Source organism: Mus caroli, chromosome 12, assembly GCF_900094665.2.
Source record: "Mus caroli chromosome 12, CAROLI_EIJ_v1.1, whole genome shotgun sequence".
In the NCBI taxonomy this organism is placed as follows: Eukaryota; Metazoa; Chordata; class Mammalia; order Rodentia; family Muridae; genus Mus; species Mus caroli.
Window position 1 is genome coordinate 70,885,853 of NC_034581.1, and position 11,751 is coordinate 70,897,603.

An 11,751-nucleotide genomic window follows, 5' to 3' on the forward strand; every position below is an offset into this window, starting at 1 on the left:
TTTTTTGAGATAGAGTCTTACTGAGCCTGGAGTTGCTCGTTCTGCATAAGTCATCAAAGCCTGCCTGGGTTCTGTATCTCAATGTGAATATACTGAGATATATCTCTAAATCCCAAAAAGAGTAAAGGCAGGGAATATATCCTAAATAGCCTAAAATACATGAAGTCAGCATCTGTGTTTCTGTATGATTAAGTCACTGAAGTAACTGAGTAATTGCTTTGATGACTTAAGTATAAGATAACATGCAATTTTGACCCCCCCTAAACAGCACATTTGTTAACCACCCCAATACAATCCATTCTACCACTAGCTATGTTCTGTTCTTAAAACACATCATCAGTCTTGATCCCAGACGCTAACTCTAAATCAGAAACTCAGTTACCTTAAAGGAGTGCCCGGTAGGGTTCTTCACTTGGCCCTTAAAAGTTACCACTCTGAAGGCTGGGTGGTACCACAGCCCATGAGAAGACAACGGTGCGTTCAAGTCTAGCCTGGGCCAAATAGCAAGAATATCTCAAAAACTTAACAGTTTGGTGTGGTATCTGTGTGTGTGCTGTTTTGTTTGTTTGAGACAGGTCTAACTATGTCACTCTAACTGGTCTGGAACTCACTATATAAACCAGGCTGGCCTTGAACTCAGAGATCAGCCTCACAAGTTCTGGGATTAGAGTCCATGCCACCCCATCTCTGAAACTCTGTTATGTAACCTAACTCACCATTCACGGGGGGGCGGGGGGGGGTTGGATAAAAACAACCTCTTTTTTTTTTTTTTTTGGTTTTATGAGACAGGGTTTCTCTGTATAGCACTGGCTGTCCTGTAACTCACTTTGTCGACCAGGCTGGCCTCGAACTCAGAAATCCACCTGCCTCTGCCTCCCAAGTACTGGGATTAAAGGTGTGCGTCACCACACCTGGCGGCAATAGAACCTCTTAAATGTCTTCAGAGGTATGGGAGTGGGGTCAAAATTAACTGGCTATATATACTGAGGTGTCTGTGAGATGGCACATACCCCATGGTACTGGCCACCTGGGAAGCTGAAGAAGACTATGTCACCAACCTGGTGACATAGCAAGGCTGAGAGGGGGGTGTGTGTGTGGCAGGACCAACTCAAATGCTCTTCAAATGTCTGTGAGCTGAGACTCTAATAGGGTGGTGGTGGGGCGCTGTTCTACCGTCTCTCTTGCCCTCTGATCCTTGAGAACAGAACCCCTTGGAAACAATGAACTTTGCTAGGCTACTTGTTAGGTACAGAAAATCCATCACTTAGTCCAACATCTTCCATTTCCCTGGAGTTGTAAGTTTCTAAGTGTCGCCACTATAAAAGGGAAGTGAGTATATTCACAGAAGGAGAGCCGCCGGCATGGGTTTTAAGTAGGTCTGGAATGCTCAATGCATCCACTCCACTGCTTTTACTAACAGAAAAGTGAAAGCTACGCCATTGTCAAATCACCCTTATGAGTGACTTTTAGAAAACTATCATCAACCCAGACAGCCTTGACAAGTCTGCAACATTAAGTCAGGGAGATGATATGCATCTTACTATTGTCCTCTTCAAACGTAGGTGACCCTCTTGCTATAACACCTGAAAGTGTCCAAGAGCACACTGTAGCTCTGCCTATCCGCACAAGGTTGGCTGGCACAGACCTGTGTGACCACTTACGTGAATGCACTGTTTCTCTGCTCAAGCCTTCTTCACTACTGACTTCTCCAGTCCTTCCTTTTAGCCAAAATATTTATTAAAAATGAGGTATACTTGATGGCTGGTAAATAAAAGGCCATATAAGAGGTTGGAATGCTAGTAAGTACAGTTAAAACTACTGGTGATTTGGTATAGCCATGTCTTAAAACAAAACAAACTTTTTATACATTATAATATATAGTTATACATTAAAGTAACTACTTACTTCATATACATATATTTATACATTAAAATAACTATTGATTTCCTATATGGCTGAAAATATTTAAAAATCATTTTCCTAAGAGCATAATTCACATAAAACCTAAGACAAGTGACAGTTTAGAAGTGTATCTGTGTGTGTGCGCATGTGAGTGTATGCTGGACACTGAACCGAGGGCCTCACACACGCTAGGCAAGTACTCTACAGATGAGCTTCAATCCCAGTCTCTAAAATATTCTCTAAAACAGATCTCATCTGCTTCATAGTCAAGTTCATTGTACTGATTCTGCAACCTGGGAAAACAAGAGATTTTATAAATAATCACTCACTCTAAAGTTTCTACATTAACTTCTGACTTTCAAATTATGATTTAATGTATAGAAAAGCTCATAGGATAATTTGAAAGTTATGTTTAATAGCCATGTCTTATAATGAGAACTGGTATGTTCAACCTCAAAACACACAACAGACTATTTTAATTCAAAAGACCATGAGGAGGTAACTAATTTACGATTAGAAATGGCACGTGAATCTCCTCCAAGATCAGTATAAAAATTCTGCACGAGAAACTGCTACTCAACGAGGATGGTGTCCACCCCCGCTTGTGTGAGCTCTGACTCTAAGGCACAAGGCAAGTCTAAATGTTCTTGTGACAAGCGAGAGCTTTTTAAGGGGACATCGGGCCAGCTGTCACAATACTGCTGAAACCTCTGGGCCAGTGAGTTTCCAAACCTTTGGCAGCGGTTGTACCTGTAGGATCTGCCTCTGTGTGTATACATGTGCTCCAGTAACTGGCTCTTTCGAAGAAATTTATGACCACAGATGGTACAACTGATTTTTCTTTTCCTTGAAAAAGAAAAATTACAGTTTAATTCTACTGGCTCTGTGTCTTTGGAGATCAAAGATACTTGACTGATCTGCAAAGGCTCTGAGGTGCCCCGGCTCGAGTGCTCCGGTGATGGCTGCTGCTGCTCATTCTCCTTGACAATGAAGGAGCTGAGCCTCCGGCATTCAAGAGCCTCACTGCTGTCACTAAGTGGATGCACTTCACCAAGGTCATTACTTTCCAAAATGGAAGCAGGGACACCGAACGGGAGAGATCCGGACACGTGGGTATGGAGGTGCTGTCTCAGGTTACTTCGGGATTCAAAGCGCTCCCCACAGTAATGGCATAAGTGGACTTTGATACTGTTTTCTGTAAAAGAGGGGCCAGTCACCTCTGATGAGGACGAGGAGTGGCTTTGGGAGATCACAGACTCTGGATCACATCTCTCCTGCTTGATGGACACTGGGGGCTTCTGGTGCTCCTCCACGGCCTGCTCGGCAGGATGGGCCCTCTGCTGCTCCGCACCGCTGCCATCATCTAGCCCAATTGCCAGAGAGAGCTGCAGCTGGGGGTGGTCACCTGGGACAGCAGCTCTGTTTCCACTGCTACTGGGAGGAGTTTCTTTGATCTCCAGCCCTTGTTTGACAGCTGTTTTCTGGGTTGTTGAAATCTGAATACCATACAAATTAGATGTCTGCACAGTCTCTGGTGAGAACACTTGATTCATTTCAGTTGCAATGTGAGAAAGGTAGTCAGCGTGAAGAAATCGGATCCCTTCCTCCAAACGACTATGATCCACAATCTGTTTTGGCCCTTTTCCTGTGTACATAATATGCAACAAGTAGCTGAATATATCGGGCTGGATGTCAGCTGGTTGTATTTTTATGCATTCACTGTTAAAACAAAAACAAACCCAAACAAAATGAAATACAATCTAGTTGGTCTTTTGGTTTCTAACAATCTTAGGTTAAAACAAATTCTCCCCTAGAGGTTTAAACCTGGCAATCTGCCTTGATGAAACACAACAGGGAAAATCAGTCTTCGAATTTAACTGCTTTTATGGTTCATCAACAAGGCTTTGTGTGTCCAACCTGCTGCCTAACAGCAGGAAACGCAGAGATGTTCAGACTAGTTCACCACCACGTGCCTCCTAAGCAGTACAGACTACTCTAGGTGAAAGAAGATAGAGACTAGTGACTAAAATAGTGCTCTGCGTTTACACTGAACATACAGTGAAAGGAATTAACACAGAAACTGGAAAGGATGCCTGTATGCTGGTGTTCACGGTACAATTATTTACAGTAGCTAAAAGCTGAAAACAACTAAACACCCATCAAAGATGAATGGAGTCAGGTGTTGTGGTGCAGCCTTTCATCCAAGCACTTGGGTGGCTGAGGCAGGTGAATCTCTTTGAATTTGAGGCCAGCCTGGTCTAAATAGAGAGTTCCAGAACAGCCAGAGCTATATAGACAGACCCTGTCTCAAAAAAGAAATAATAAAAGAAAAGAAGAGAGGAAGAGAAAAACAATGGGTTAGCAAAGCAGGCTGTAAACATCATGTACATCATCCTGCCACAAGGACAAGGAACTTCTGGTATGGATTATAACTTTGAACTCTTGAAAACATACTAAGTTAAAAAAAAAAAAAAGAAAAAAAGAAAAGACACAAAAGGCCCAAAATTGTATGGTACCACATTCATGAAATATCTAAATCAAAGCCGGGCCATAGCCGGGTGGTGGTGGCGCACGCCTTTAATTCCAGCACTCGGGAGGCAGAGGCAGATAGATTTCTGAGTTCGAGGCCAGCCTGGTCTACAGAGTGAGTTACAGGACAGCCAGGGCTACACAGAGAAACTCTGTCTCAAAAAACCAAAAAAAAAAAAAAAAAAAAAAAAAAAAAAAAAAAAAAAAAAAAGCCGGGCCATTAGCCCCAGCACTCATGGACAGTCAAGGATAAAGAAGCCCTCTCTGAAAAAACCCAAAACCAACAAAAGGAGAAATATCTAAGACAACACTTACAAAGAGACAGAACTGGGCTGGACAAAGGGCTCAGTGGTTAAAATACTTGCTGTTCTTCTAGAAGACCTGGTTTTGATTCCCAGCACCCATATGGTGCCTCACAATCGTTTGTGACTCCAGTTCCAAGGGACCAGATGCCCTCTTTTGGCTTAGTGCACACCACGCATACAGGTGGAACACAGCCATCATTCAGGCCACACATCCATATACAAGGCATATGAATGTAATTACTGCCATTTAGCTGGATGATTTTAAAGTGTTAATTATAGAGACCCTCCTCCGAAAACCAAAACCAGGGGCCTAGAGAGATGTCTCAGTGCTTAAGGGCCCTCACTGCTCTGGCAGAGGACCTGCCTTCAGTTTCCAGCACCCATATAACAGCTCACATCATGCAGACAAAACACTCATACACATAAAAAATCTTAAAAACCAAAAAACAAAATGACAATCAAACAACCAAAAGCAAACCAAACCAACAAAATATTCATATTTTTAAAGGTATATAATAAAAACTGTTAACATTTAGAATGTAAATGAAACTTTGTTTTGGTTCTAAATCTTTAAATCACAAATGAATACAAGTATAATTTTGAAAAGCATCCTAGGAATTTCAAAGGCAATATGGTTACCAGATAGCATAAGAAGGCAGACCTTGGTGAACTTAAGAGCAGGCGCACCAAAGGGAGATGATGCAACTTGAAGAAGCGGTGGACAGCATCGGTGCAGTTCCTCTGAAGCAGTTTATTCTGGGAGCCAGCATATTGACAATCTAGTTTCTCTAGTCCTTCATCCTGACATCCCTGCTTCCTCTCTCAGGTCTCACTCTTTGATCCACTCTGTCTACTCACCAGCATGTTCTGTGACATGCATTCTGGGGGTGTAAATTCTGTTACCTGAAGATGTTTGATCAATACAAACACAACACAAGGCAGGCCTCACCTTCACAATGCCTGTGTTTATTTAATTTTTTTATGTTAGGTATTTATTTACATTTCAAATGTTCCTTTTCCTGGTTTCCCCTCTGAAAACCCCCTATCCCCTCCCTTCTCCCACTGCTCACCAACCCACCCACTCCTGCTTCCTGGCCCTGCATTCCCTACCTGGGGCATCGAGCCTTCACAGGACCAAGGGCCTCTCCTCCCATTGATGACTGACTAGGCCATCCTCTGCTACATATGCAGTTAGAGACACGAGTCCCACCATGTGTCTTCTTTGACTGATGGTTTAGTCCCTGGGAGCTCTGGGGGGGGTACTGGTTAGTTCATATTGTTGTTCCTCCTATGGGGCTGCAAACCCCTTCAACTCCTTGGGTACTTTCTTTAGCTCCTTCATTGGGGACCTTGTGCTCAGTCCAATAGTAGGCTGCGAGGATCCACCGCTGTATTTGTCAGGCATTGGTGGAGTCTCTCTGGAGACAGCTACAACAGGCTTCTGTCAGTAAGCACTTGATGGCATCCACAAAAGTGATTGCATTTGGTGATTATATATATGGGATGGATCCCCAGGTGGGGCAGTCTCCAGCTGGTCCTTCCTTTAGTCTCTGTCTCTCTAACTCCTTCAATGCCTGTGTTTAGATGGTGCTTTAGAAGCTAAACAACTCACAGCTCAAAGCAGACTGGGTGGAAGATAGCATTTATAATGTGGTGAGTGTAATCTACGGTGTCACATCAGAGACAAAACACCTCTAGCAGGATTTCACTCCAACCTCATCTTTGTACTGTGCCACACTTTCTAGCCACCTTATCTACTCTGTTGTCTGAATGATCATATCTGCATTTTATATCACCTTTGCTTCTGTGACGGTTTGTATATGTTTGGCCTAGGAAGTGGCACGAGGTAGCATTGTTGGAGTAGTTGTGTCACTGTGGGTGTGGGCTTTAAGACCCTCATCCTAGCTGCCTGGAAGTCACTATTCTGCTAGCAGCTTTCAGATGAAGACGTAGAACTCTCAGCTCCTCCTGCACCAGGCCTGACTGGATGCTGCCATGTTCCCACCTTGATGATAATGGACAGAACCTCTGAACCTGTAAGCCAGCCCCAATTAAATATTGTCCTTATGCCGGGCAGTGGTGGTGCACGCCTTTTTTAATCCCAGCACTTGGGAGGCAGAGGCAGGCAGATTTCTGAGTTTGAGGCCAGCCTGGTCCACAGAGTGAGTTCCAGGACAGCCAGGGCTACACAGAGAAACCCTGTCTCAAAAAACAAAAAAAAAAACCCAAAAAACCAAACAACAACAAAAAAAAAACCCAAAAAACCAAAAAATGTCCTTATAAGAGTTGCCATGGTCATGGTGTCTGTTCACAGCAGTAAAACCTAAGACAACTTCTTTCTTTCTTTTTTCTTTTTCTTTTTTTCTTTTTCTAAGACAGAGTTTTAATATGTAGTCCAGGCCTGATACTTGCAGTATAATACAGGCTGGACCCAAACTCACAGTGATTCTCCTGTCTCTGTACCTAAAATGCTAGGAGTATAAACATTAGCTACCACATCTGGCTGGGCTAAGCCTTTAATTAACCTTAGTTATATTTGTTTTTATTAGTATGCTCTACGATGGATACCATGAACTGAGTTTAACAGTGATACATAAATGTTATGGACCAAATCGTGATCCATGCTATTTCCCCTCCTTATTATTTTAATACCCCTCCTTTTATTCCTCTGCAACATCTGGAAGACTCTTGATTTTTCAGATTTGTAAAGTCTGTTTCAAAATTCTGAAAACAGGCCTGCTAGAAGTCTTCTACTTTGTGTACACCTCATGTTTGACACCATCTTACTAACAACAAGGCTCTGCTCTAAACACTTTACTGTCACTAATCCACTGAACTCTTTTAATACCCAGAAGGAGAGTGTATTATTGTAGCATTTAACAGACAAGAAAACTCAAAGTGTTAGGGCTTAAGCATGAACTATCCCCTGAAAGCTTAGGTGTACAGTCTTACAGCCTTGGTGGCCAGCTGATGGGCTCTGGGGAAGTGACTAGGTCACGAGGACTCTGGCTTCACTGGTGTAGTCTCCGCTCACAGAGTCACAATGTCATGTGACTGAATTACTTGGAGGTGGGAGACACTAGGAGATGGGGTCAAGGTAGAAGAAGAGTCACTAAGCCTCGCCTGCCAGGGCTGCTTATCTAGTCCCGGTCTTCACGGCACGGTTGCCTGCCTACTACAAAGTGCGTAGCTTTCCTGTTACGCCTTCTTTCATGCTATCTCTGCTTTCCCAGTGTTAAAGTCATGGGCGCCAGCCAGCTGCAAGTGCACTAAAGCCTGAGGCTGCAAGCACAACAAATCCTTGTCATTTTGTCACAGCACCAGGGAGTGTCTAGCACAAGGCAGATCAATTATTTGCTTTACATTTAATTCTCTATCAAACTATAAATTCCTTGAAGACAGAGTATAACTTACTTATAACCATATTCTAGTTTTTTTTTTTTTTTTTTTTTAAAGATTTATTTATTTATTATATGTAAGTACACTGTAGCTGTCTTCAGACACTCCAGAAGAGGGAGTCAGATCTCGTTACAGATGGTTGTGAGCCACCATGTGGTTGCTGGGATTTGAACTCTGGACCTTCGAAAGAACAGTCGGGTGCTCTTACCCACTGAGCCATCTCACCAGCCCCTAGCTCAATTTCTAATACACACACACACACACACACACACACACAGGAAATATTTAAATGAACAGTTAAATAAAAAATATATAACTGGAATTTGACACCTCAATTCTATGTAAGGTCCTTTAAAAACAAACAAAACAACAATCCACCAAATATGCAGGGTACCAAGCCTGGTGGCTTGGGCCTATGGCTCTAGCTACTCAGAAGGCTGAGGCAGGAAGATCACAAGTTCAAGTCCTCCTGGGCTACAGAGTGAGCTCAAGGGCAGCCTGGGCAACTTAGTAAGACTCTATGGCAAAATTTATAAATAAATAAATAAATAGGCAAGCAAGCAAGCAAGCAATAGTCTAGAATTGTCTAAACATAGACTGGACTAAAATTAATCTTTCCAAGAGCTCAGAATTTGAATTCCCATACTACCAAAATTCAAAAAATGCAAAAGAACGCAAAAACAGAAAATGTGAAATAAACACTCTCTCTGACTGGCGATGTCCATCTGTGATGGGACAATGTGACACTGAAATGATGCTACACCAATATCAACAGCCCAGTTAAGCACACAGGTTAACTTCAGACTTACACTTAAGCCCAACCCATCAGCGATTTACTCCTGGATGGGCCACTTAACAGCTCAGTCTCAGCTGCCTTTTCTCAGCTAACACCAGCATAACAGTGGAACTTACATTATAGGACTTGAGGCTTGGGTATTGGCTAAGCCTTTTTTGTTGGTAGTGGGTTTTTTGAAACAGGATCTCATTAGGCAGCTTTGGTTAGCCTAGAACTCACAATGTAGACAAGTTGGCCTTAAACTTAAGAGATCCCCTTGCCTCTGCTACCTGAGTGGTAAGATTAAAGGAATACAGCCCCACACTGGACTGGGCTAAGCCTTCAATCAATTTGAGTTATACTTGTTTTCATTAAGTATGTTTTACCATGGATACCATGTACTGAGTTTACTACTGACATATATATGTTATTATAATTAAAAATCTGTATTAGGATAACCCAATAATAAGCCCTTAAACATTGATTCTCAACCTGTGGGTTGCAACCCCTCTAGGGTCAAACAATCCTTTCACGGGGTCAATTATCAGATACCCTGCATATCAGATATTTATATTACGATTCATAGCAGCACAGTTATGGTTATGAAATAGCAACGAAATAATTTTATGGTTGGAGGTTACCACAACATGAGGAACTGTATTAAAGGGTCTCAGCAATAGGGAGGTTGAGAAGCACTGCCTTAAATGATATAAGACATATATATCACAATATTAAAAAAAATTCTTCTCATTTACAAAAGCCCCTCCTTACCTTGTTTGGTGAATAAAAATCATCTTGAAATAGTTAGAAAAGGCAGCAAGCACTGCTCTGTGGGCTTTGAAGTAAACATCCCCAATAGCAACTGTGCAGTCACACAGAAAGCCGAATTCTCGCTGCATGTTCAGCTGCTGCAGAAGCACAAGGCTATGGCTAGCAGTATCCATGGCGGCTCTGAGAAAAACCAACATAGATACATATGTTTGGGATACATAGATGTTTATATACATATATACATACACACACACACATACAAATATACATACTTATACATAAAACTGGTTATAGTTCACACAAACCTAGAGCATTAAGGTCTCATTTTAAATGAAACTACTCAACACTGTGGACCTTGCTCTCTAACATTAAACCCCTTGTTATGACAACTGAGGTGAACTCTTCTGAACAATGAGAGTCTTTTAAGCACGGAAGAGGGGGATTTGTATGGGCAAGAGAAATGCTCGTGCTTTCAATGTGATCATGTTTTGCTTTCGTGTGTGTGTGTGTGTGTCTTACACACGCTAGGCAAGCCCCATTCCTACTCTCCTTATGGTTTAATGCCCGGGGCTTCGTCTACACCAGTTAAGCACTCTACTTCTGAGCTTCACCCCCATCCTGTGATCACATTTCTAGTGCTGTTTCTTAACTGGGGAGATGAAGTGGAATACTGCAGTGGGGCTCAGAGTGACATGAGATAACTTAGTGAAAACTGGGTTGTAATGGAAAATGCTATTTAAATGTCCCCTCTAAGTGGGAATAATAGAATAATAGCAGGGCATCCTACCTGGCTGTGAGCCTCAGCTATCTCTCCAGCCTGATGGGCAGCCTACCTAGACTACAACTGTCCACTTTCTTCTGAGATCCTCTGGCATTCAGGAGGTGCTGGCCTCCTGACTGTCATAAAACTTAGCAGTCACAGATGTCAAGCCATACCCCGATTTATATGGGGCCTGGGAGCTCATGAGAAAGAATCTACAACCTGATTTCATACACGTCCGGATGCAGATTCTCTGTGGCAAGAAAAGGAAGATATGGCAAATGAGCCTCAAGGGGAAAATTCCTGCATGAGGCTATGCAAGCAAGTCCTGACCAAGACAGTAACTGTGTATCTAAACAACAAAGACACAGGAAAGTCACAGTTTCAGGCAGGTGGGAGGCTAATCTTCACCACCACCTCTGCCCTAGCTGTGCAAGAGCCCTGGTACTCTGGGGAGAAGGCAGCTGCAATTCTAGGGGTATCATAAGTATGGTAGTTTGGATGTGCTTGGCCTCCACAGATTCATGTTTCAGTGCTTGGTCATAGGGAGTGGCACTGTTGGGAGGTGTGGCCTTGTTGGAGGAAGTGCGTCACTGTGTAGGTGGGCTTTGAGTTCTCCACCCTGTGTGGAATCAGAACCTCCTCCTGGCTGCTTTTGGATCAACATGTAGAACTCTCAGCTTCTCCTACAGCACCATCTGCCTGGATGCTGCCATGCTCCCTGCCATGATGATAATGGACTGAACCCCTCAAACTGTAAGCCAGCCCCAGTTAAATGCTTTCCTTTATAAGAGTTGCCTTGGTCGTGGTGCCTCTCACAGCCATGAACCGCTAAGACACTAGGGAACCGGGAGAACCGCCTTTGAAAGAGCAGATTCTGAAAGTGAGGATGAGGCTTCAACACAGGAAATAACAATTATATCCATGGAAGAAATCCTTGACACGTCTCTCACTTCACCCTCCACCTACCTTACCTTCAAACATAACCGCCATCCTGAATTTCCTGTTATTGACTTTCTCTTTTTTTAATATATTTATTTTATGTATAGGAGTACACTGTCACTCTCTTCAGAGACACAAGAAGAGGACATCAGATCCCATTACAGATGGTTGTAAGCCACCTTGTGGCTGCTGGGAATTGAACTCAGGACTTCTGGAAGAATGGTCAGTGCTCTTAACCACTGAGCCATCTCTCCAGTCCCACTTTTGACTTTCTTTTTTTTTTTTTTTTTATTTTCGAGACAGGGTTTCTCTGTGTAGCCCTGGCTGTCCTGGCACTCACTTTGTAGACCAGGCTGGCCTCGAACTCA

The 11,751-nt window shown here is 42.9% G+C and overlaps 1 protein-coding gene across 3 annotated transcripts in view; it reads right to left on the reverse strand.

Annotated features, from left to right (window-relative positions):
• Nucleotides 1-2,393: 2,393 nt before the first annotated feature.
• The window catches only part of Zbtb25 (zinc finger and BTB domain containing 25), a 19,245-nt gene continuing 9,887 nt past the window's right edge, over nt 2,394-11,751 (reverse strand). For all 3 annotated transcript variants that reach the window (XM_029484920.1, XM_021179407.2, XM_029484919.1), the window contains exons 2-3: nt 9,682-9,861; nt 2,394-3,621 (exon numbers count right to left, since the gene is read on the reverse strand). In XM_029484920.1, the coding sequence (XP_029340780.1) occupies nt 2,475-3,621; nt 9,682-9,854 (1,320 nt within the window). In that variant the 5' untranslated portion in view covers nt 9,855-9,861 and the 3' untranslated portion in view covers nt 2,394-2,474. The remainder of the gene's footprint in view (nt 3,622-9,681; nt 9,862-11,751) is intronic.